A 26,284-nucleotide genomic window follows, 5' to 3' on the forward strand; every position below is an offset into this window, starting at 1 on the left:
AGTACCTATATTTCCTATTTTCTTCTCTACTTACCTGTCTTACATCCTGCTATCTACATGTTCAGAAACTACTGAAGAGCCAGGGTGGCAGGGCTCCTGCGCCTCCTTTTATACTCTCCCCAGTGCCCTAGGACACAATGCTCAATTGATGAGTTCATTTGTGCTCAGCCAATCCCTGTTGAGCTTTTGGCCATAAGTGGGACCGAAGACTGACTACTTAGTGATTAGTGAGTTAGTGAGACTAAACCACTTAGTACTGACTTGAAGTTTGATTAATTAAATTAAATAAACTAAATGCCTAAGCTATCCCAGTATCGCCCTGTCATAAACAAAACAATTAAGTTGAGCTGCTGGTTAATGTCTTGGAACATTACTACTCCCTGTCTTAGGAACCATTAAAAAAATCAACTATTTCACTCAGAATACATCTTATCTCTTATTCACATGATGCCTTTCCCATTTTCACTTTCTAATACCTTTTCAAGAATCCTTTCTCTGAAATTCTCTTCTGTGTGTAGTTTGCATTCACTTTTTTTTCATCCACTCCTTTCAGATTCTCCATGAATCCTTTCCTCCTTCCCAGCCCTGATCTTGCCTTCTCCAAAAAAGCTTATAATATATCATTGGGGGGATCCCTGGGTGGCGCAGCGGTTTGGCGCCTGCCTTTGGCCCAGGGCGCGATCCTGGAGACCCGGGATCGAATCCCACATCGGGCTTCCGGTGCATGGAGCCTGCTTCTCCCTCTGCCTGTGTCTCTGCCTCTCTCTCTCTCTGTGACTATCATAAATAAATAAAAATTTAAAAAAAATTTAAAAAAATTAAAAAATATATATATCATTGGGGACACAGAGAAATGAGAAATACTCTTGAATGATACTAGAATTCACAATTTCGTATCAATTTGCCATAGTCCGTATTCTAGAAAAGTTGTTTCTAGTTTGGTTTTGTTAAGCTTTGCTGAGATCTTATCTAGGCAAGTCAGTTTGCGTATCTAATACTTCTTAAAACTGTATCTTATTGACTGCTAAGGAACTTCATACTAAATGTCTTGATATTGAAAATGGTACTGAACTTTAAGAACTTTGCGTTTGTATGTATAGATGTTGTTGGTCTCTTTGTGTGTCTTTGTCTTTTCTTTCCAACCAAATCATACAGAGAGGTGATTTATTTAACTTTATACCCCACAGTGTCTAATAGGATGTTATCCACAGATAGTAGTGGGAACTGAAAAAAATGCTGTTTTTTTTTTTAGAAATTAGCCCCCTTGATTTTCTATAAGCTCTTCATACTGCCCATTGCAGTGCTTCAGAGTGATGCTGTCCCTCTTATTTATCCCTTTACTTTGATCTCCCTATGATTTCCATATTCCCCCCCTTCACTTTCCTCTTTAGCATCTCTCTGTCACCCCACTGTCCTGCTCCTTCCAGCTCTGAGTGGGACATGAGGCCTTATGCAGCATCCTCTGCCTAGCATGTGCTAGACTGTGTTGGGTGCTGGGAAAATGAAGAAGACTAAGGCAGGGTTGTTGCCCCCCTAGGCTCTTACGATCTAGGAGGGGACAAAGATCAGTCTGAGATGAACAAACTAGTAGATTAGGGGACAGAGATTGTCATGGGTGAACAATGACAATAAGTGTGATAAACCTATAATTGAGACATGTACAAAGTGATGTGATAGAAAAGGCAGGCAAACCAGATCTGGCTGAGGGAAACTTCTCAACAGCAAAGGTAGATACGGTTTCAACAGTCCAGGAAAAGGAAAGGAATACAGGGTAGAGTTGATGTATCTGTGCAAAGGCACCAAAGTATGAAATAAATAGCGAGAAGGTTCAGTATGTCCAGTACAAGTCATGAAGTGAATGTTTAAAACTAAGCTGAGGACATTGATGGAGCTTGCTTGTGAAGGGTATAGTATGCCCTGCTAAGAGTTCGGACTGCACTCTTTGCCAAAAGGGGGACTAGTAAAGGTTTGTGCTTTTTTTTTTTTTTAAGAAAATAACTCAAGTAGAATATATTCCTCTGTGCTTGCTCATGCTCTCTCTTCATCTCTCTCTCTCTCTCTCTCTCTCTCTCTCTCTCTCACACACACACACAGTTAATAGATTTACTGTTTCCTAACATATGAGTTTCGAGTAAACTGGTCCTACTCTGTTTATTCAATTTTGTTCACTATCACTCTCTTGATCCCTCTAACCAGTTAGCCCATCCCCCCGCCCCGACCTAACAATGAGCTCTTGTTTATGTCACTTCCCTTGCCTGAGAAGAGACCAAGGCCTATGTCTTCCCACAGAGTTTTCATACAGTCCTCACAGTCTATACCATGGCTTTTAGAATTTTATATGGTCTTTTATTTAGAATTTTACTGTTTTCAAATTATTTGTGTCCCTCTTATCTCCCCTCCTAAACATAAACCCTCTGGTTGTTGGAGAGTAAGCTTCATTAGATGAAGGATCACACAGTTCATATTCACCTCTGTTCCCCATTCTGAACTTATAATAGATGCCCAATGAATGCTAATTCCCTAAACACACACAATTGTAATCAAGAACATTTTTGTTGAATGTCTGCCTCCTCCATTCCATGAGGGCAAGAATTTTTGTCTCTTCTACTCACTGATGTTTCTCGAGTACCTAGAACAGTGTGTGGCACATAATAGACAATAAATACTGTTGAATTCATTGTATGTTAGGATGTCAAGGATTTTGTCTTTGTCCACCCTCCTTAACACAGTAGAAGCATGATAAATTTATTGAATAAATGAGGCCAAGATCATGTCTTATATAGTTTTTATACCACTATCACACTGTTGAGCACATAGTAGACACTCAATACATATTTCTTTCTTTTTTTAAATTTTTATTTATTTATGATAGTCACACACACAGAGAGAGAGAGAGAGGCAGAGACACAGGCAGAGGGAGAAGCAGGCTCCATGCACCGGGAGCCTGACGTGGGATTCGATCCCGGGTCTCCAGGATCGCGCCCTGGGCCAAAGGCAGGCGCCAAACCGCTGCGCCACCCAGGGATCCCAATTCTGCCCTTTATAACTGACAAGGTTTTAACAATTTGCTTGCGAACACAAGGAAGAAGCCCTTTCTACAGCATCTAAAAAAATTATTTTACAATCACTGATTTTTCAAGGATGAAAATGTCCACTCTGAGAGGAGGGAGAATGTGGGAAGCTGGTCTGCACTATGTTAGAATACTCTTGTTACCAGATACTAAAGAGAAAGCTTGCTTAGTAAAGCATATCCCTCCATCAGAGGTCACTGGGAAACAGCTTAGCAACAGCTATAACCTTACCATGCCATGCACAGATCATCTAGGTTTGCTTAAACAGCCTCTCACTAAAGCCTCTCTAAGCATGTTTTCTCTCCACTCTTATTACAGGAAATCAGTCTTGATTCTTCAGGCAAAAAGTGCATAGTAATTTTTGTAGACAACATAATCTTATCAGAAACTGAAGTCCATAGAAGTTAGATCACCAGTGAGAGTTTCAAAGTGTGTTTGACCCTGTGTAGATGGATGGCAAGGCAACCCAGAGTTGGGAAGTACTAAGGAATCACTGGGGAAATCTCTAGAGAATGTCAAAGTCAGCTACACTCTTCCCTTCTCCTTTGAATTTGTGAAATTCCTTTTCATTCAATCCTGATGTCATGTTGAGTCATAAAAAAGAAGTGTTCTTCAGTACACCACATTTCTGGAGGCCCTTCAGCCAGTCTCTGTTAGTCATTACTATACTCATGGGCTCTGGGCCAGCGCCATTCACACTTTCCCCCTGTTCTGTGGCAGACGGACTGTTTGCCTCTAATCCTTGTGTTCTTTCTCCCCTACCTCTCTAAAACCCTTCTCTGAGGGAGGAATAGCTTATAGCTTTGAGGATAATATAGCTTTAAGGAAACTTTTGGCAGATGCGGATGTCCTAACATCTGGGCAGTGTTAACAGAATCCCGGAGGCCCGGACAGACGCCACTCGTTCTAGGAATGTTAAAATAGAAGTTTTTCCAACTGATGAGAGGAGCAGAGAGGAAGGAGAAAAAGAAGAGAGCACCAAAAATCTATAAAACAGGTAAGATCTGCTGCTTAACCCTCCACACTATACTACTTCATGTCACAACCATGGGGGTTAATGAGACCCAGGACATGAGCAACATGACTGGTGGTGGGGGCTTCTTTTATGAATCTGGATCATATCCTGCTTGCCATTTGAGTCATGACCTGGCTGCCGATACAGGTTCCCACTACCTTCCCGGCCCCGGCCCACAGCAGCCGTGGCAGGCTCTGAGAGTTAGGTTTTCAGTCTCAGATCGGGGAGGAGGCAGGCAGGGCAGCAGTCACAGATGCAGAGTAGTGGGTCTAAAAAGGACAGCCCCTGCTCCAGAACCAAGGAATTGGATTGAGAATGCGTATGTGACAAGGGTCAGTGATGAGTTTATCTAGCTGTTCATTTTCTTTGATCTCTCTTTAATCTCTCTTTTCTTGTCCTTTTGTTTATTCTTTCTGCTTTTACCTCTTTCCTTCAACGCTGGCAGATTTTTTTTTCTTTCTAGCTTCCTTCCCACACCTTTCCACTTTCCTTGCCTCCTTCACTTGTTCTCAATTTTGTTTTCTATCCTGCTTCCTCTCCAGTCTCTGGACAAAATCTAAAGCCAAGTAGCAAAAATTGGAAAATGAATTTTTGCCATTCTTGGACTTCTCATGTCCCTTAGGGACTCTGGCCAGAATCTGCCATCTTTTTGTTTCTCCATTTCTGGGACTAACTCCTCCCCTGAGCGTTGCATTTCATTGAGAGCATGTTGGGTAAATGGGTGTTTGCTGAAAAGTTCAGTGGCCAGTTTATACCAATGGGCAGCAAGTTTTAATACTGTCCTGTATGAAGTATTTGCCTACTGGGAACCACAAAACTCTCATCCCATTAGAGTGAGGACAGGACAGGAAGTGAGAGGGCAACTGAAGCTTGCTTACCCTCTCCTCACGTACCTCAATAGGTTTTTCCCAACCTCACTGACCTCCTGCTGCCTCAGCAGAATAAAACTAGAAGGTTAGGCTGGACTTGAAAGCCAAAAGCCACTACCAAACCACTAAGTCTCAAAATCCAAAGCTAAGAAAAGAGCCAGGCTATAGTTAATGGCCTAAGAGACTAGAAACAGGAAACATCTAGTTCTGTCTAATATGAAGTCAGGCATAAATAATATCTAATATATATTGATTGCTTTCCCTATGTGCCAGGCAATAATCTATTATATAGGTAGATATTATTATTATTATTCCCATTTTATAGATAAGGAAACTGAGGCTCAGAGAATTTAAGGAAGTTGTCCAAGACCCCATAGCTAACATGAACAGAATTGGATACATAAACAGATCTGTGTGACTCCAGAGTTCAAGCTCTTGGTCCATACACGCTAATGCTTTCCCAGACCAGTGGCTAGGAAATACTAGTTAAATGGATGAAACCATCAATTGGCAGCTTTTAGATCACAGAATTCCCTCTTGGTTCTGTATGACTTTATGTTGGCCCTTTCCTGATCTTGATTCCTCCATGTCCCTCTCTATAACTTGGGCAATGAAAAGTTTGCATCTGATCTTACCAGGGTTAATTGAGAATTGACTGTTTTATGTCATCCTCCTCCTGGGAGGAAAAGATTTCAGAAATAACAAATAGAATCTTGTTATTCTGTAAAGTGGAAGATCCGTACAAAGGGGACAATATAACCGGCATTCAATAATTTAAAAATTTCTCTTCTTCCTCACAGATCCTGCATTTCTGCTTCTTCTCACTTTTGGAAGTTCCCTGTTGGCTGATTTCTGAAAGATATTTTCCTTTTCCCTGGTACTTCTGGTCACATTTCTCTATTCTTATTCTCCCTAACCTCCTCTTATCCTGACTCCTTTCAAGGATGGCCGGTCAATTAACCCAAAGAGGAGCCCTATGTCTCCTGCTCTTCCTCACTCCAGCAGTGACACCAACATGGTATGCAGGTAAGTGAAGGACCTGTTGGCCATTATTTCCAAGGAAGGCAGGACCCAGACTCAGTCCTGGAGAAGGGGGAATTAGACTGCAGTAAGAGACACTGAAATTAAATAAATAACTATTTGCAACAACAAAGACGGTTAATCATTGCAACTGGCTACCAAGGGAGGCTTTGGAGGCAAACAAGAGATGTTTGAAAACAGGCTACATCAGCACAAAAATGAGAGAGTTGGACAACATGGTATTTGAAGCCATTGTCTTACTTGCCTCTGCACTCAGCTTCCTCTCTCTCTCTCCTTTTCCCCTTCTCTCTCTCTCCCTCCCTCTCTCTCTAGACCTTACTTATAAGACAAGACTTTTATGGTCCCCTTCTGCCAAAGATGTTAATGACAATACAGATCAATTCACTTAAACAGGAATTCCCTGGTCTCTTCTGGCTCATTTCTTACTTCAGAAGGGATGGAGATTTCTGGATTCTTGAATGTGTCATCCTTTGCCCCTAGGAGCTGAAGAGAACAGACTCAGTGAGGAGAGGGAAAGGGGGAGGGGGAGAAATGAAGGAAGGATAATGAGGTGGCAGACAGAGGTTTTTGTTGGGGCCCAAATGGCATTTCAAGTGCTAAGAATATTCTGTGGCCTGCAGTGTCTGCCCTCTTGGGGGCTGGGAGGAGTAGGCGAAGGAGTTAGACCCAACCAATAGAGTAAGGAAAATATCCAGAGATGAATAAATAACAAACTGCTTCAATCACAGCCACAGTCATTGCAGCTAAAATTTTCCACATGCCCTTAGCTCCTGGTGGAGGCCTTTGGCAGTAACTCTGTTTGTCTGAAACAGCTGCACCAAGCTTTCAAACAAATATGCAAACTTCTTCCCCTCTTTGGCTTAACCTGGCTTTGTAGGAAGTGAAGCACAAGGGCAGAAATTCAAGTCAAGCCCTTGGCAGAGTACACACTGTTTGGGGTTAAAGAACCCCCAGGTCTCCAGGAGATAATATGTGCAGCTGCCCTTGCCAAACTCCCTCTAGCTTCAGTTCAAGTACCTAAGACCAAAATCCAGCTAAAGGCCAGAGAACTAGGGAGTAGAGATTAAATGGCTCAAGGCCCAATTTTGGACACCTGTAAGAAACCTCATGCAGGACAAGGGCCTTTACCTAAGCTATTGGAGTCTTGAGGACAGAGCAGTTTAAAACAAACAAACAAAAACTTAGTCCCATTCAAAGCTTTCTAAGAGCTGCTTGCAAGGGTGGCACTCTCCACTTCCATAAAAATCATGAGGTTCCTTCTGAGGAGCCCAGGTTGGTGAGGTCTCTCACAGCCCTACAAACTTACTAATTCTGTCTTCTTCTGTTCTTAGAAGGCTAGCTACATGATGGGAGAAATTTAGAAATATTTTTATAATCCTCCCCTACATCAACTAGCTCAGCTATCTGAGCTTTCTCTACTCATTTGTCCCTTCATTCATTCAACAACTATTTACTGACCACTCTGTGCATCCAACATTGTTTATTCTTAGCTATAGTTTTGTCCTCAAATAGGAATGACACAAGGAAAGGAGCCGAGTGTGGATTCAGGACTAATCAGAAAAAGGATCCAGGAATAATCAGCAGGTGTTGGGAAGAGTTAAGAATATTGATAAAGTGAACAGTGGGTTATAAAGTGTGGATTGACGTATCTATGTAGTTCAGGAAGTCAGATTATATTTATTACCATAAGCCAAGTATTAGTGTGGATCTTAAAATAGTTTTCAACTATTAGTTACATTTCCAACCATACCTTTGTGAAGGGCAGTGCTTAGAGGGTCTGGCAAAAGGTACTATGGAATTTGGAGGGACCCAGTAACAGACCACACAGTAATCTCTGACTGATGCAAAGGAATTGAGGAATGCTGCCCAAACCTCTCTTCCCCAGTGCTGAAAAGGAGTAGGCGGATAGAACAAAGTGGGGAGGGTGCCCCTCTGTTTTCTTATATATCACCTAGGTATCTTAATATTTGCAAAATAAAATACCCCAAGAAAGGCAAAGAGAGGAAATGGAAAGGCTTAAACTGGTATGGTGGCCTAAACCCATTCCTATCACGATGCAAACGTGGCCCTAGTCCAGCTACCTCTGCATCCTGCTGGAGACTAGAATTATCTGCCTGAGTCTTCCTCTCAGCTTTCCTACATCCCCTGTAATTCTGGAATGAGAGAAATTGCGTTGTGGCCTTTGATCCCACACACAGGGTAAAAAAGCTGGATTGCAAGAAAGAGCTTGGATTTTTTTCCTCTGCTGGATATTGTCCAAAGCTTTCTCCATCTGCCATCTTTAGCAGAGTATCTGAGTTTGGTATCAGGGGATCAAACCACCCTGAGCTGGAAGGCCCACTCTGCTCCTGCCTAGCTGGGAGAACTTGGGCTACTCCCTTAACTCCTCTGAGCCTGTTTCTTCGTCTGTATATTAGAGAACAATAAGAGTGTCTACCTCACTGAAATGTTAGAGTGACATAATACAATAACACATGCAATGGGCTGAACACAGAGTACAAGTAAGTACGTGCTGAGTGACGTTAGCAGTGGTGTTGGTACTGCTGCTGTTGTTGCTACTGCTATCAAGCCATAGGCTTCTGACACTTCTGTTTGCTCTTCTGGTAAACATAGGCTTCCTTCCTGCTGGGCATTTCTTCACAAGTGAACACTGGAACAAGAGTGCTGGGACTAATCCTTTAGGGAATCACACACATCTGGTCTCCTGTTTACAGAAGCTGTGAGGCTTTGAGACTAATACTAAACTGAAACAGCTGACAGGAATTCCATGCCCCACAAAGAACCCTCCCATGTGGGAAGAGAGCGAGCAAGGGAGAGGAAGCCTAAGGAGAAATATAAGAAAGCCAAGAAAGGAACCGAACTGGGAAAACAGAAAAAAAATAATAAAGGGAAAGAAAAAATGAACTCGTTCCTCTGGAATGAAGGCAAACCAAGAAGACATGATTTCATAAGGCAAACTTTCAGTTTGATTCATTCCCTTGTTCATCAAGTTGGAATGGTTTCCCAACACCCCCCACCACCCAGTCTTGGCTTGTGGGGAATGGAGGAGCTTCATCATCTAGTCCTCTGCTCCACTCTTTAGTGCAGAGAGCCCGTGTCTCTTTCCAGAGAGGAGGCAGACAAGCTTGTGGTCTGAGTGTTTACACAGGCCAAAGGGCTCCAGCACTAAAACCCAGCGCTGTCCTGAAAGCACACCTTCTCCTGGAAATGAGGAATTGTTTTCTGACACTGACATGGCTGGCTGGTCTATTCGCGTGCATTCATTAGGGCTCAGAGAGGCTGGAAACAGAACTTCCTGAAACTTCACTCCGGAAAGGACTAAGTTGTATTCCAATTAGTTTGTATTCATGACTGATTTCCTGCCGTCTGGTGGAACACACTGTTTAGTCTGCCAGACAGCCACAGACCTGCCCCCACCAGGGTCTGGGCCACTTAACAGAATGGGGGTGGATTGGGAATGTTCACCAGCTCAGCAGCTCACTGCTAAAGCTTCTGCTAATTAGGGGAACAGGAAATTTCTCCAAAGGAGTCTGCCTTCTTTTTCCTACAGACCAGGACAAACTGCTCGAGGCATGAAACTATGCTCATTCCCACTTGCCTTTTGAACCCTCCCTCGGCTTTGGCATGCCACCCCTAGCAATGGCAACCAGGTGGCAAAAGGGTGGTGCCCTGTGGGCTAGTGGGAGGTTGAGGAATTGTTTATCTCTGGGGACCATGAGCAGCCCTATCACTAGTGGGGAGACTTACTCAGACTAATTTTTTCCTTCTACCTGGGATGACAGCCTATCCTCAGAGCTTGGTCAACAGTATCTCAGCAAGACCTTGTATTGTATGTTGCATCAAGGAAATGGGTCAATTATAGTCCAGATTGGTGGGATTGATGGATAGTTGAGAAGTTCATTTTTTTTTCTTTTGAATGGAAGCTTTTTGTGCTACCAGAAAGTCACTCCCACCCCCACAATCAGGAGTTCATCTTCTATGCACCTGAGATGTTGAGATTTACATACAATAGTTCTGCTGCCTTACAAGGCAGAATTTTCCCCCACTAAATATCCACCTGGCTCCCTCCCTATAGAGTGCTACGTCCTCAGGAAGGGACCACATTGGATAGGGAAAGACTTGGGAAGGACTTGAGTGAGAAATTAGTATGTCATCTTGGTATTATCTTCTTCACTGTAGGTTCAGGCTACTACCCAGATGAAAGCTACAATGAAGTATATGCTGAAGAGGTCCCACAGGCCCCTGCCCTAGACTACCGAGGTAAACCTCCCTGCTTCTCAGGCTCAGGAAGGGCCTTTTCTAGCCTGAGACGTAGACCCTCCCTGAAGCATGCTTATCCAGCTTGGTTCATGTGTGCCAAAACTGCTGCTCAGGGAACCAGACTGTGATTTCCAATCATGACCTTGGTTACTGACTTGCTGTATGACCTTACCCCTTTAGCACTAAGGTTACCCATCTATTATTAATCAGTAAGTATTGACTGAATATCTGCTATATGCCTAATCCTGTTCAGGGTAAACCTGTGGATGATACAAAAATCTAAGGTAAGGTTTTGTCCTCCTCAAGGAGCTTATATTCTGCTGGGGGCAGGATGGGGGTGGGAGATGGGTGAGAGGGAAATAAAATTAGCACATGTAGGGCCAGTAAGTGTGAAACTAGTGGTAGCAGTAAATGTGAATAGAGCTTAAGAAAAAGAAGTCAGGGAAAGGATCTTGAAAGATGATATTTAGATTAGGCCTTGCATGATGGGTGGATTTTTGAGAACTAGAGAGGGAGGGGAGGGCACTCAGCAAAGCAGTTGGCTGGAGATATAGAGGTAAGAACAAAGCAACCAGAGGAAGGAGCTAAGAAGAAACCAGCCTGGCAGGAGGAGATGGGATGTGGAGGAAGTAGGAGAAAATCGGAGAAGGACAAACATTATATGTTCTCATTCATTTGGGGAATATAAATAATAGTGAAAGGGAATAGAAGGGAAGGGAGAAGAAATGGGTAGGAAATATAAGAAAGGGAGACAGAACATAAAGACTCCTAACTCTGGGAAACGAACTAGGGGTGGTGGAAGGGGAGGAGGGCGGGGGGTGGGGGTGAATGGGTGACGGGCACTGAAGGGGGCACTTGACAGGATGAGCACTGGGTGTTATTCTGTATGTTGGCAAATTGAACACCAATAAAAAATAAATTTATTATTAAATATATATATATATATATATATATATATATATATATATATATATATATATAAAGAGTGAGACAAAAATTAGGAAAAGCTCCATGATCTAGGAACCCTTCTTAGTTCAGGCAGGAAAAGTATCTGTGAAGAATGCCAACTAGGGAGGGACTCCTGCATTAGAAAGGAAGTAAGACCAGGTGATATCTAGTATCTCTTCCATTTCTAAGATTCTTTGTTTCTATGCTTTCCAAGCCATGCATTCCCTTCAATTCATTATTCAATAAATATTTGAGTACCTACTATGTACCTCCTCTGAAATATTTATTTCTCATATGGACCACTTATTTGGCATTCATTATGTACTGCCCTTTTGGTTTACTTTTTACTAATCTCAGCAAAATTGTTACCTGGTGGGTTTTTTTTTTTTTGTATCGTTTTTTATTGGAGTTCGATTTGCCAACATATAGTATAACACCCAGTGCTCATCCCATCAAGTGCCCCCCTCAGTGCCCATCACCCAGTCCCCCAACCTCCCACCCACCTCCCCTTCCACTACCCCTTGTTCGTTTCACAGAGTTAGGAGTCTTTCATGTTCTGTTACCCTCACTGATATTTCCCACTCATTTTCTCTCCTGTCTCCTTTATTCCCTTTCACTAATTTTTATATCCCCCAAGTGAATGAGACCATATAATGTTTGTTCTTCTCCGATTGACTTATTTCACTCAGCATAATACTCTCCAGTTCCATCCACCTTGAAGCAAATGGTGGGTATTTGTCATTTCTAATGGCTGAGTAATATTCCATTGTATACATAAACCACATCTTCTTTATCCATTCATCTTTCGATGGCCACCGAGGCTACCTCCACAGTTTGGCTATTGTGGACATTGCTGCTATAAACATTGGGGTGCAGGATAACAGAAAGAGCCATATATGATACCCCTGGAGAGCTATGTAAAAAGTAGTGCTCAAGAAATGTTTACTGGTGGTTGGCACCCTGGGAGCAGAAGCTAGATTGTAGGGAACTGTAAATGGGAAAAGTGGATAGCAAAAAGCAACAGATGCAGAAGATTCTTTCAGAGGGTCCAGCAGCCCTATGATGAATATTAACCTGCCTAATTGGTTGTTTTTAAATGTTATAAAGCCCCTTAGAAAAACATAAGTGACATGGTGGCCTTTGGCCTTGAGGTCAAGCGTCTCATGGCTCTTTTTGGAACTTGGTCTCAGGACATTAAACTAATTGAGTGAGGTTATCACTGTTGAGTGGGGAGGGGTGGCTGGGAAAGTACAACCTGAGATCCCAGTCTCCCTTGTAAAATCTTTGTGTTTTTACAATAGCTCTGCAATTCTGGTGCTTGAGACTTTCTATTTTAAAAAAAAAGCCTGTCAGCAGTGTGTTGTTGCTTGAAGCAAAATGAGCTGGTGGCTCAAACCCAGACGCTTATTTAGGGAATATCATTCCCAGGGCTAGATATATTTTGCACATGCAATTTCATATAATTCTCAGAACAGCGCTTTGAAACTGGCTTATTATCCCCATTTTACAGATCAGGAAACTTAGAGAAGGTAAATTTAGAGAGTTGCAGAGCTCTGAGGTGGCAGAGCAGGAATTTAAACCCAGGTCGGTCTGTCTGACTGCAAAGCCACACTCATTCCATCTCTTTCATCAAAAATGTAACCCATCGTTTAAAAAAAAAGAAAAAGAAAAAGAGTGAACTAGTAAAAGCCAGATCATGATTTTAGAGCAAGGTAACCATGTAGTTTGGTGCCATTTGTCACTGATCTTGAACTTTCTTTATTCCCTAATCCTGACTCCTGGCATGGAGTCAGAAACCCTTCTCTGAGGTATGCCCTCAGTCTTCTGGAGGCACTGCTTTCCCAGCATATTGCTTTGGCCCCGGGCAAGCTGGTAACTCTGTCTGGGTTATCTGAAGATAATCACAGACAAGGCCCTTTCACCTCTGTTGCCAGCACTTTGTTTTCTTATAATCCCCCCAAAAGAGATAGGCAGACAGCTGCACAGAGAAGAGGACACGGGTCTGAGTTTCAAGTCCCAGCCCCTCCACCTTCTCACAATTTCACCCTGGACAAACATATTGTGTGCCAGTCGTTGTGCTATGTATTTTATAAATGTTATTTTATTAAAGTAAATTGCATGCTTGCTATGTAGTGATATGGAAAGATCTCTAAAACACATTAAGTTTATTTTTAAAAGCATTGGTGGAAACAGCATAATATACTACTCTGTGTTAAAAGGAGGGGGTAAAAGGAATCTATAGCAAAATTTGCTTTATATGCATAAAGAAACAATAGTGGTTCTTTATGGGGGTACTAAGAGGGGGTGGACATGGGAGCAGAGGTGGGACAGAAACTTTTCACCGTGTAACTTTTTATGCTTTTTGTGTTTCAAATCATGTGGCTGTGTCACCTATTCAAAAACGTAAATGTACGCTTCAAAATAGCAACCTAACATGCTGCAGTGGTAGATACTGTGATTAGAAAAAATGTGGGTTTTGGAACTAGGCAAAGCTTTTCAAATCCCAGCTCTGCCCCTTCCTTGCTGAGGGACTCAAGGGCAAGTTACTTCCCCATTGGCAAAATAGAGACAAACACCTACCTACCTCACAGGGCTGTTGGGAACTATATGAAATGAGGGATGTGAAAATTTTAAAAAATGTTCAAGCATTATGCCCAGCACATGGTAGCTACTCAGTAACAGCTAACACATTTCCCACCAGATATTTTTACCAAGCAATATTTAGCCACATTCTTAGTTTCAGTTTTCCAAGAGCATTCTTTGGGTACAGTTGTTCAAGTGTAAATCTTCATAACTGTACTGTCACCTCTCCTGTATGTCTTCATCTACTCCACAATAATGGTCTGAAAGGCATCGTCACATGCCTCACTTCCATATAGTGTAGCCACCAGTTACCTTGCTCTACCAGTCTGGTAACTATACCCAAAGAGGAAATGAGGTCAATCTTGAATTACTTGTTCTTGAGGGCACCTGGAGATAACTACTTCTCTTTCTAACTGCTCATAAGCCTGTGTTTAAATATTCTAGAAGCCTTTGCTATCAGTGCTGTCAGCCTCACCAGGCTGTAGTTCCCGGAGGTTGCCTTCTTTCTTCTGGGGAATGTACAACACTGTGACCATGGTCAATAAGCATACTTGAAATTTGCTAGAAGACTACATCTTAAGTGTGGTCACTACAGAAAAAAAAGGTAACCATGTGAAATTATGGATGTGTTAATCGACTTGATTGCAGTAACCATTTCCCAATGTATATGTATATTAAAACATCACAATGTACACCTTAAATATATATGATTTTATTCATCTGTTGTATCCTTAATAAAGCTGGGGCAAAACCTAAATTGGAATAGTGTTTTTGCTCTTTTCCAGCCTTCCAATGTGTTTTCTCTATGCTAAGATTCCTCTGGGCCAGCAAATTTGAACTTATTTGCAATAACTAGGCCCTCTCTTACCATCTCTGCATTTATCCTGAGCTTTATATTTCCCTTTACTACACTTGCTCAATCCATTCATTCCAATCAGATGTATATTTTCCTTGATAGAATATAGGTGAGCAAGAGAATGGGAGTGATCGTTGGGGTCCCAGTCTCCCATGTAAAATTGTGTTGTTTCCACCACCCCTTGTGGTGACAGGTACTGAGGGGGGCACTTGATGGGATGAGCACTGGGTGTTATGCTGTATGTTGGCAAATTGAACTCCATTAAAAAATATACAAAGAAAGGAAAGAAACTTTTGCCACATATAATCAATAAAACAGGTGTTATATAAAAAAAATAAAATCGTTGTGACATATAATCAGCAGCTCTGCAAGTATAGTATTTATGAGACTTTCTGTAATTTGGAGATGGTGCTCCAGATGGCAGTCATGTATCACAGGAACAGGCTCAAAACTAACACTGGAAGCCACAAGCATGTTGTTGCTTAAAGGATAGTTTTCCCAATATCTTCTGTCTTCATTCACCAGCTGCCCTCAAGCAGAGGTTCCTAGCTTTTCTCTGTTCCTTTAGCTCCTGATGCCCTTTTTAAAAAAAACCCTCTTTTTGTCTGTTAGGATTTGGGAACCGAATGAGCTCTTATGGGGCTTTAGCCTTTCCAACCCCAGGCTAAAAGATCTGTGCCATCCTATGTATGCCATCCTTAGGCATGTGGCCTCTGCCTGTTTATATGTGCTCCTTTAAAATCTGAACCTCTTGGGGACGCCTGGGTGGCTCAGTGGCTGAGCATCTGCCTTCGACTCAGGGCATGATCCCGGGATCCAGGATTGAGTCCCGCATGGGGCTCCTTTCGGGGAGCCTGCTTCTCCCTCTGCCTGTGTCTCTGCCTCTCTCTCTCTCTCTCTCTCTCTCTCATAAATAAAGAAAATCTTAGGGATCCCTGGGTGGCGCAGCGGTTTAGCGCCTGCCTTTGGCCCAGGGCGCGATCCTGGAGACCCGGGATCGAATCCCACGTCGGGCTCCCAGTGCATGGAGCCTGCTTCTCCCTCTGCCTGTGTCTCTGCCTCTCTCTCTCTCTGTGTGTGTGACTATCATAAATAAATAATAAAAAAAAGAAAATCTTAAAAAAGATTCTGAACTCCCTGAAGAGTCATTTATTTTTGTATAGCCAACGAGACGTCTTTCTAATGTCTTTATTACTTAAAGGGCTCTATTACCTTTTGTGCTCAGTACTGAACTGGGATCTTACTTTCATTCCTAAGCAGCCTTCTTTGGTATCACGTTCCCTTCCTCTCTCTAGCTTATACATTTATGTTATACATTTTTTAGTCATTTTAAATTCCCATACTGTAAAATTCAATCTTTTTGGGGTACAGTTCTATGAGGTTTGACAAATGCATATAGTCAGGTAACCACTACCACAGTTCCCTCACCTCAGAAATTGCCCCGGGATACACCTTTGAAGTTGTCCCCAATCTTTTCTCCTGTTCTCTGGCAACCCCTGATCTGTCCCTGTATTTTCACCTAATCCAGAATGTCACATAAATGGAATCCTACAGTACGCAGACTTTTGAATCTGGCTTCTTTCACTTCACAAACTGCATTGGAGAGTCATCCATGCTCTTGCATGTGTCAGCACTTCCTTCTTTGGAATGGATAAACCACAGTTAGTTTAACCATTCAGCCACAGGACATTTGAATTGTTTCTAGCTTTTGTTAATTATGAATTAAGATATTTTAAACATTTGTGTGCAGCATTTTGTATGAACACAGGTTTTCATTTCACGTGGGTAAATACATAAAGTAGGATTGCAGAGGCGTGCAGGAAGTGTGTATTTACCTTTACAAGGAACTACCAAAATATTTTCCAAAGTGGCAGTATCATTTTGTATTTGCCTCTGCGAGGTATGAGAGTTCCAATTTCTCTCCATCCTCACCAACACTTGATGTATTTTTTAAGCTTAGACATCCTAATGGGTGTATAATGGTATCTTATGGTTGTTTTAATTTGCATTTCTCTACTGACTAATGATGCTGAACATCTTTTTATGTACTTATTTGCTTATCAGTATATATATCCTCTTCAGTGATATGTCTATTCATGTCTTTTGCCCATGTTCTAACTGGATTGTTTGCTTTTTTACTGTTGAGTTTTGAGAGTTCTTCATATATTGCAGCTACCTGTCCTTTGTCAGATATGTGGTTTGCAAGTATTTTCTCCCAGTCTGTGATTTTTTTCCCATCTATTATAGTGCTTTTCGCAGAACAAAAATGTTAAATGTTGACAAGGTTAAATTTTGTGGTGTTTTTCTTTCATGAATTGAGTTTTTGGTGTCATGTTTAAGATGTCTTTGTCTAGTGCTAGATGTCAGAGATTTTTCACCTATGTTTTTTTTCCTCAAAGTTTTGTAATTATTTTTAAGGATTTATTTATTTTATTTTTATTTTATCTGAGAGAGAGAGAGACCAAGATGGCAAAAGAGAGGGAGAAGCAGTCTCCCTGTGGGGATCCCAATGTAGGGCTCCATCCCAGAACCCCAAGATCATGACCTGAGCCAAAGGCAGATGCTTAACCTACTGAGCCACCCAGGCGCCCTTGTAATTTTATTTTTTACATTTGAGCCCATGATCCATTTTGAGTTAATTTTCATATAAGTTATAAAATTTAGGCTGAAGTTTTGTTTTATTTTGTCTTGTTTTGTTTGCCTTTGGAAGTTCAATTACTCCAGCCCCATTTGTTCAAAAGGCTAACTTTCCTCCATTGAATTGCTTTTGCACCTTTGTCAAAAATCATTTTGATAGATATACTTGTATGGATTTACTTCCTGGGCTCTCGTTCTGTTCCATTGATCTATGTGTCTGTCTTTTCACCAATACTGCACTGTCTTGATTACTGTATGCCTAGCTTACTTTTCTTCTATTGCTACAGTCCCCCGATGGTGTTATACATTAAATATCCAGGATGGAGAAGCCACATGCTACTCTCCAAGGGGAGGGAATTATCACAGCAGTTTGGGTACTCGTTGTGAGTTCTCCTGTGACCGGGGCTTTCGACTGATTGGACGAAGGTCGGTGCAATGCCTGTCAAGCCGCCGTTGGTCTGGAACTGCCTACTGCAGGCGTAAGTGGTATGTGTGCATGTACTGACGTATGTGTGTGAGAGAGGCCAGCGATCCAGTCAGCCACTTGAGGGTATATGCTTGGAGGTGTTACTGTGCCCTCTGTCAAGTGCAAGTTGAGAATTTTCCACAGGTGCCCTGCAGGCCCTTTCTCTATCCTAACATTCTAGCTCCTTTCCTCTCCCTTTGGTTATTGCCCAAGAAATATGGGCATTTAAGTAACAACCAGCCCTTCTGACTCAGAGGACCCAGGAATATATATAAATTTTGGGCCTGGGGCCTATGTGAACCTAGGCTTTTCTCTGGAGCTCTCAAGGATGTGTGTGGTCTCAGATTTTTTCCTACTCATGGTAAACTGCTGTACTCCTTGCCCTAAGGCCTTAGAAGGCCTTGGCATTGAAGGTTTGACACATCTGCTATTTTTCATTCTCTTCTGAAAGTCAAGAAGAATCCCTAAGGCTAGAATGTGGGAATACTAATACACACATTGTAAATCATGTCACTGTCAGCTCCCAAATCCCTACCTCTTATTCAAGCTCTACAGCCTACCCATGTTTAGCAGCTGAGTATTGTCTATCCATATGTCCATCGCTGAATGCCATTTACAAATGGACATCCAAAAAAAAATGGGCATCCATGTGTGAGGGACCCCCTATTGGTCTCCTCAGGAGCTCACTCAATTCCTTAATTACTCCCAGGCTGCTTATAGACTAATGGGGTAGAAATGCAAATATGTGCACGTGAATGCAGTGAAAGTGGTTGCATAGCAATGAGCATTTAGAGAGAAATGGGACTGATCAGAGAAAATGCGGTGGAGGAAAAGGGGAAGCTTGATAGCCAGAAAGAAGGAAACCACTCCATGCCTCTATGTGATTATAAGTAATTTGTTTTAGGACTTAGATCCCATCACTTCCAAAATGAATGTGAATTGGGCTTACAAACTAAAATAAAATGTCTATACATGAACCTAAAATCAGTTAAAAGAATGGAGACATACATATTTCCAGGTGCTTAGAATGAGTTAATTACTATGTTAGAACACTGAATCCGGCTTTGTCCTTCCTTATTAGAGATAATACTAAGAAAACAGATTCTGAAGAGACTAACCTTTTTCCTTGGCCCTGATTTCAAGGAAGTTCTTTTTCTATAGGTCTTGTGGTGTCTAAAGCACATGGATTCCAGGCACTGAGCTGACTTGTATTCTTACCCAGATATAAGATGAGCCTGCTTCTGCATGAAAGTGAGCCTCAGCTGAGGGGTGCTGTGGTCACACCAAAATTATATTCAAAGGGGAGCTTTGAATTTGCTAAAGAGCATCTAGGATTTGAGGAACAAGATATGAAAACAGCTCCTGAGGCCCTAAATGAGCCCAGAGGTTTATATGCATTGTCTCTTAATCTGCACAACAGTCCTGTGGAATATCCACATTTTACTGATGAAAACACTGAGACAGAGATGAGGTGATTTGCTCAGGCCACAGAACTAGTAAGAGGTGGAGCTGGGATCCAAACTTGGGTGTGATTCTGAGGCCCATGCACTTGGACAAGTAATTTACCTCTTTAAGACCTCTCTCCTCCAAGAGCATTGCTGTGTTTTAAAATATGAAAATAAAAAGGCAATTGGGCACAAGAATATAAGGACAGTTTAGGGTAGGGTTTTCTGTATTTTCTGCTGTCTCTGATATGGTTATCCCTGTGCTAGATGCCCAGGCATCACCTCCAGATAGTCCCACAGGCCACTGAGCTTGCCGCTTGGTTCTCTCTTAGAGGTGAGATGCCACGCACTGCCATTCATCACTAGTGGCACTTACACCTGCACAAACGGGATGCTTCTTGACTCCCGCTGTGACTACAGCTGTTCCAGTGGCTACCACTTGGAAGGTGACCGCAGCCGAATCTGCATGGAAGATGGGCGATGGAGTGGAGGCGAACCTGTATGTGTAGGTAAATGGCGGTCCTTCCCATTTGTCCTTCTACAAAGAGCCATCCTGGCATTATAGCCACAGAGGATGTGGAATTCTCACCACAGAAAGCATTCCTGTTCGCCATGAAGGTGGCACCCAGGGCACAAGCTTAACAAAGTGATCACTTCTCCTGGAGCTGGGCTTCCTTCCCTGGTTTCATTGAGCGTCTTGAACCAAGTACACCTTTTATTTACCCAGTAGTGTGGTACTGCTTCTCTGAGTTCCCTCCAGGGAAGGTCGGGGGCCCATGAGATAGCACTTGATTTCTGACCTTGGCAGACATAGATCCCCCCAAGATCCGTTGTCCCCACTCACGTGAGAAGATGGCAGAACCAGAGAAACTGACTGCTCGAGTATATTGGGACCCACCCTTGGTGAAAGATTCTGCTGATGGTACTATCACCAGGTGAGTAATGGATTCCCCTTATACCTCCCCGCAGTTTTTCAGGCTGCCCACACCCAACTGCACAGGCTGCTGCCACAGTGATGATGTGCCCCAGACCCCAGTTCTAAGAGTCTCTTTCCTCAGTGGCTCTCTTACCTGGTCCCATGCAGGGTGACACTTCGGGGCCCTGAGCCAGGCTCTCACTTTCCCGAAGGAGAGCATGTGATTCGTTACACTGCCTACGACCGAGCCTATAACCGAGCCAGCTGCAAGTTCATTGTGAAAGTACAAGGTCAGAAAGAAGTCTTCCATTTCTACATTGTTCATTATTCGTGCTCTGCCCTGACCCTCTACATGCCCACCACAACCCTCCCCACTCTGTGCCTGAAACAGAGGCCTCTTTTATATTGGGAGAGGGGGAAAAAATTTCACTTACACGGGGCTGTTCAGGAAGCTGCATTACATGTACATACACGTTTCAGGAACCTTGACTCCCCAAGAAGACTTTCTCATTCTAAATCTATTTTTTAAAAGATTTTTATTTATTCATGAGAAACATCCAGAGAGAGAGAGAGAAACAGAGGCATAGGCAGAGGGAGAAACAGGCTCCACGCAGGGAGCCCGATGTGGGACTCGATCCCCAGGACTCCAGCATCACACCCTGAGCTGGAAGGCAGATGCTTAACCGCTAAGCCACCCAGGCATCCCTCTCATTCTAAATCTAGATAAAATTCATGATGATACTCTGCATTTGTTTCTTTTCTTAGTTTTCCAATTATCAACTCTAAGCAGCCTTCATTCTCTTTCACCTCTGCTGAAATTGGTGGTGTTGGCTGTCTGATTCTTCCTTTTTGTGTCATAGTGTATTGTTTTGATTTTTTTCACTATAAAAATAATTCATACTTGTCATTGAACATTTTGGAAATAAATATATAAAGGGGAAAAATCTATTACTCCATCATCCAGAGGCAATTATTGTTAATCTTCTGGTATTTTCCTCCCAGTCTTTTATCTACACATACTTTTTAAAAAATATATAGTTGAGATCATACTGTATATCCAATCTTAGATCACCCTTTTCACTTTCATTACAAGACAAGTAGTTTTCTCGTGCTTTTAAAAACTCTTCAGAAGTATTTTTAATGACAACATCATAACCTTCTAAGAATATATTTTGATTTGCCTAACAGTTCTACCACTTATGGGTATTTAAGTCTTCTCCAATTTATTTTTGATATTCAAATTAATTGTGTAAGGTGATCATCTTCGTGCGGGGTGTCCACAAAGTCTGAAAACAAACTTTTTTTTTCACAGATTGATAGTCTTTTTTATGATAATATGTATACTTACTTGCACCTCCAGATTTTAGGAACACCTTCGTGTGCATTTCAGATTTAATTCCTTAAGAGGAAAATTCTGGCTCTGCCCTTGGCCACTGGAAACAGAGAAGCCATTCATTCTGAACATCCTAGGTCTCCTGGTCTAAAAAACACAGCCCAGCCACCCTCTTAAACTTTTTTCCCTGGAAGAGATACCATAGCCCCTAACTTGAACTCCTTCCTGACAGTGAGACGCTGCCCAACTCTAAAACCACCACAGCATGGCTACCTCACCTGCACCTCAGCAGGGAACAACTATGGTGCCACCTGTGAATACCACTGTGATGGAGGTTATGAACGCCAAGGAACCCCCTCCCGGGTCTGCCAGTCCAGCCGCCAGTGGTCAGGATCACCACCCATCTGTGCTCGTGAGTGAAACCAGCGGCAGGGGGAGTGGACACAACTAATCAGGGCTACTTTGGAGGATCTGTCCTTATGGATGGCGCAGGGGTCCAATAGCAATGTGTATGATGTGGGAATGGGGTTTTATGAGATGTGTTTATTCTAGGGGCTAATGTTCTCCCCAGAGAATACCCCTACCCGCCCCCCGCCCCCACCAAGTAGAAGGGTTCAAAATCTCCAAGTGTTCTTTTAGGATTTCCCCCAAGGAAAGGCAGAAACAAACAAAAGGGTCAACATGAAAGACTAAAAGTCCTCAAAGTGTTGTTACTATGCTAGCATGAAGGATGAGCCCTACTCTGACCATATGCTTTTGCACTAGCTATGAAGATTAACGTCAATGTCAACTCAGCTGCTGGCCTTCTGGATCAGTTCTACGAGAAACAGCGACTCCTCATCATCTCGGCTCCTGATCCCTCCAACCGATACTATAAAATGCAGATCTCTATGCTGCAGGTGAGACCCACACCCTCATCAGGGCTTAGCTCCTTTACTTACCCCCTAAGCCTACCCCATTATTCCCTTACCTCTTTCAAATCAAAGAGTTGCACTTTCTGCAGCACAAACCTCATTTCCTCAAACTTTTTGTGGGCAACATTTGATCAGTTTTATGGTGGACAGATTTAGCACATTTTAAAAACTGCTATGTTTTTACTGAACCCAAGCAGTCTGACTCCAGGGTATGTGTTCCTAACCACCATAGTAGCAGAATAGAAGGAAAAGTGTTGTGACATTTCAAAGGAAAATGAGGGAATTACATGACAATTTTTAACATATTAAGAGTTACCTAGCCAAAGCCACTTGTGGGGGAGGGAGAGGTAGATGAGACACAACAGATATATCCACTGGATTTTAGGAAAAGGTTTCTGAAGAGAATTCAGGGTATACGGACAGGACTAAGAGAAATGGCTCTGAGGAGCTGCAAGGGACTAGATACCCAGGTAAGAGACGATGCTACTTAGGAGGATTTCTACAGGTTAAATCTTAGAAATTGCTAAATCAATACTCAGAAGCCCATGATGGCAGCAGCTTTATTAAAGGGATGACCCTGAGTGTCCATACCAAAAAAAAAAAAAAAAAAAACTAATTCCTCCAGCAACCCCGTCTCCCCGCACCCTGCCAAAGAAAGGGCAGACAAAGACAATACCTCAGCTTGAACAGAAAGCAAAAACAAGAACAGGAACCAGCCAGTAAGGACAGTGATTCTGAGGGTAGGGTATGGACTAGAGGAGTAGCCCAAAGATTCAACAAGGAGTTGGGCACAGGGAGCCTTTACTGTTGCTTTAAGCCTCACTCTGGATAACTGGCTTAGAGGCGACCCTGCAACTGACGAAGAGCCAGGGTAAGGTTCCAGGGTGTCCTGCCCAGTGTGAGGAAGGCAACAGAGGGTAATAAAGAGAGAGCACTGGCACTACTTTGGTGAAGTCCTGGAGACTGAGAGAGGACCCTGGCCATGTCACCTAGTGGTAAGGAGCATACACTTGGGCCGTATCAGCCCTCAGTTTGAATCTTGGCTCAGGATATTATTGTCCTGCAAATTTAGGCAAGTTACTTTGTCCCTCTACAGAATAAGAATGATCCCACCTATCTTGTTAGTGGTGTTATAAGGATTAGCTTATTCCTGCAAAGCATTAGGTATATGTGTTCCATAAACAAGAGCCATTATAATCATATCACCACAGCCATCTGTTAAGAACCTATGTAGTTTAAAGCCAATGCAATACTGTACAAGGAGAGATTATATTCCTGCAATGCATCAGTTACATTTTGCTTCTCTACACCACATGGTGTGACAGGTTTGGTATGGTCTCATTAGAATAACAGAAATACTGTTAGGGCAAATGCTTTAGGAATGACAGAGGAAAGTTGTTGAACCCCACTGTGTGATGGTTGGGGGAGAAGCCCCTCCTTTCCTACACTGCCTCAGTGTGGTCCCAGGAAGAATCAGTGAAGTAGCCTTAGATTTGAGTCTGAGAACCTATTCCACAAAACCTTTTCTTTTCTCCCAGCAATCCACTTGTGGACTGGACCTACGCCACATGACCATCATTGAACTGGTGGGGCAGCCACCTCAGGAGGTGGGGCGCATCCGGGAGCAACAGCTGTCAGCCAACATCATCGAGGAGCTCAGGTCCAGGCTGGAGGCCACAGGGAAGGGGTGGGCAGCAACCCCAGGCAGGACACTGGCAACAGGAAGGTTGGGGGAAAGTCAACAGACACTACTGTCTTGAGGCATGCCTTGTGTTTGAATCCTTTGGATGCATTAGGTAAAACCAGAGAGTGGTAGAATATCAAACTTAAATGGGCAGAGGGAGCCTGTAAAAGACCAAGGACCAGGCTCGACCCCAAACTACCCGAAGACTGTGCTTTTATGAGGGAACTTAGGTGACTCCGAAGCACAGCAGGGCTGAGACACAGAACCCAAACATGACTCAGAGAAGAGAAGCCTCTGATTTCATCGCGCCATGGCCTCATCTCTTTTTCTTCAGTCTCCAAAGGAGCAAAAGGCATCTTTAGGCACTAAAATCTGAATCCTACTCCTCTGCCCCTGGGCAAGGAGAAGACTACAGGTGACAGGTGGTAGGAGTTGACTTTTCTCGTCATCTATCCATTATCACCCCCGTCAAATGCCTCCACGTACACTTAGTGCCAATAAAGCTATCATTGCTTTCTGTTCTATAAACAATACCTGCCTCTAGGGTTCGGTCCCAGTGGGGACAGAGTCGCAGGTAGGGGAGAGACTGAGAAACATCCAGAGGAAGGAGATTGCGAACTTGCATCTACAGATAGAAGAGTTGACGGGGCAATATTAATCAACCTCAGGGCTGCCATGTACGGTTGTGCAGGTTATGTCCAGCCCAACTCTAGAAGACACTAGTCACATATTCCCACGAGGGAAGCAGAGCCTGGTATTAACAAAGTTGCTCCATCTGGGGTAAGGATGGGACAGCTTAGCAGAGAGTTATATGCAAAGGGACAGCAAGACTACAGTTTAAGCAGAGAAAAACAAAGGGGCTTAAGATCAGTAGTAGAGGGGATGGGGACAAGAGACCAGGTAGGGAAGGATCTAGTCCACGGGTAGAACTGTGAAAAGTGAGAGGGTAGTAAAGCTTGGTGGGATGAAGCCCAGACAAGGTCTCACACCTCGTGGGCTCCTTTCCTTAGGCAATTTCAGCGCCTCACTCCCTCCTACTTCAACATGGTGTTGATTGACAAGCAAGGAATTGACCGGGAACGCTACATGGAACCTGTCACCCCCGAGGAAATCTTTACATTCATTGATGACTATCTACTGAGCAACCAGGAGCTGATCCAGCGTCGGGAACAAAGGGACATATGCGAGTGAACTGGAGCCAGGGCATGGATGGAGGTCAAGGGCAAAGTTCCCCTAGTCAGCTGAAACTGGGGCCTAATAAAAGGAGGAAATGGCTCCCCACGGTACTAGGGCCAGGACCCTGAGGTGGGTGAGATTCACCAATCCTGGGATATTCCCAGACGTCCTTTGTAGGGCTAATAGTTTCCCTAAGCAAGTTTCTGCTTTAAGTAGCACTCGAGGAGATAAGAAGCTAGGCAAGGACTTAGGACAGGTCCTGGTCAACGGGCTGGGGGGTGAAAGTCTTTTCCCAACCGGAGGCCTCTGCGCAGCTCTCCAAAGTCTTCCAGATAAGTAAATTCTCAATTCATTCACTAACCGGTTGTGTTTTAAATGGTTCCTCTACCCTGAGGTGACAGCAGAGGGCAGCACTGTCACAACAGACGACTGGGACATTAAAGCAAGTGTAGCTGGTTTTCTCCCCCTACAGGTTAACTCTATCATTGGAGGTGGTGGGAGCTTGAAAATATCCTTGAACTTGTCATTTGTCCTTTTAGGGTATTGGGTTACAAATGTTATGTTAACCACTGCTTCATCTAAGAGTAAGGAATATGCTGCAACAGGAGGCAGCTTAAAGAAGAAGAATCAGGCCAGAGCACAATGTTTTGTCCTGGCCCCTCCAGCTGGCTCACAGGCAACAGCCTCTTCTTACTGAGCCTCCAGTTCCATAACAAAAGGCAGCCAGGGCAGTCCCTTCCTCAGGGAAGCCCCCAGCTCACGATCTAGGGAACCTGGAAACCACCACTCCAAGCCTCTGTAAAACTAGTGGAGAAGGTAAAAAAAAAAAAAGGTATTCTTCCCATGCTGCTTAGAACCTTCTTCTTTTACACTCATGGAATGCAGGGTCATGGTTAAGACTCAGCAGCTTTTCTCCTTCAGCTTGGCCTAGGGGATCACCAGTGGAAAATTAAGGGAGAGAAGAAAGCAGGCTGAGTGGAGAGCCAGAGCTAATGCTTAAGCACTCACCACGTACCAGGTATCATTCTAAACATTCCATCCATTGACTCTGAATCCTTCACAACAACCTT

General features: G+C 43.2%; 1 protein-coding gene across 3 annotated transcripts; it reads left to right on the forward strand.

Moving 5' to 3' along the window:
- Positions 1-3,736: 3,736 nt before the first annotated feature.
- On the forward strand, positions 3,737-25,574 carry SRPX2 (sushi repeat containing protein X-linked 2). 3 transcript variants are annotated; one of them, XM_055339078.1, is made up of 11 exons: positions 3,737-4,068; positions 5,756-5,981; positions 10,176-10,256; positions 17,568-17,759; positions 19,524-19,700; positions 20,000-20,126; positions 20,276-20,397; positions 21,673-21,852; positions 22,206-22,339; positions 23,893-24,014; positions 25,049-25,574. In XM_055339078.1, the coding sequence occupies exons 2-11, from the start codon at positions 5,900-5,902 to the stop codon at positions 25,227-25,229; spliced, it is 1,398 nt and encodes a 465-aa protein (XP_055195053.1). In that variant the 5' UTR covers positions 3,737-4,068; positions 5,756-5,899; the 3' UTR covers positions 25,230-25,574. The 3 variants fall into 3 exon arrangements, with proteins under 3 accessions (XP_055195053.1, XP_055195052.1, XP_055195054.1); XM_055339077.1 differs by having other exon boundaries at positions 3,738-4,068; positions 5,899-5,981; XM_055339079.1 differs by lacking the exon at positions 17,568-17,759 and having other exon boundaries at positions 3,738-4,068; positions 5,899-5,981.
- The last annotated feature ends 710 nt before the right edge of the window (positions 25,575-26,284 follow it).

Source organism: Nyctereutes procyonoides, unplaced genomic scaffold (genome assembly GCF_905146905.1).
Source record: "Nyctereutes procyonoides isolate TBG_1078 unplaced genomic scaffold, NYPRO_anot_genome, whole genome shotgun sequence".
Lineage (NCBI taxonomy): Eukaryota > Metazoa > Chordata > Mammalia > Carnivora > Canidae > Nyctereutes > Nyctereutes procyonoides.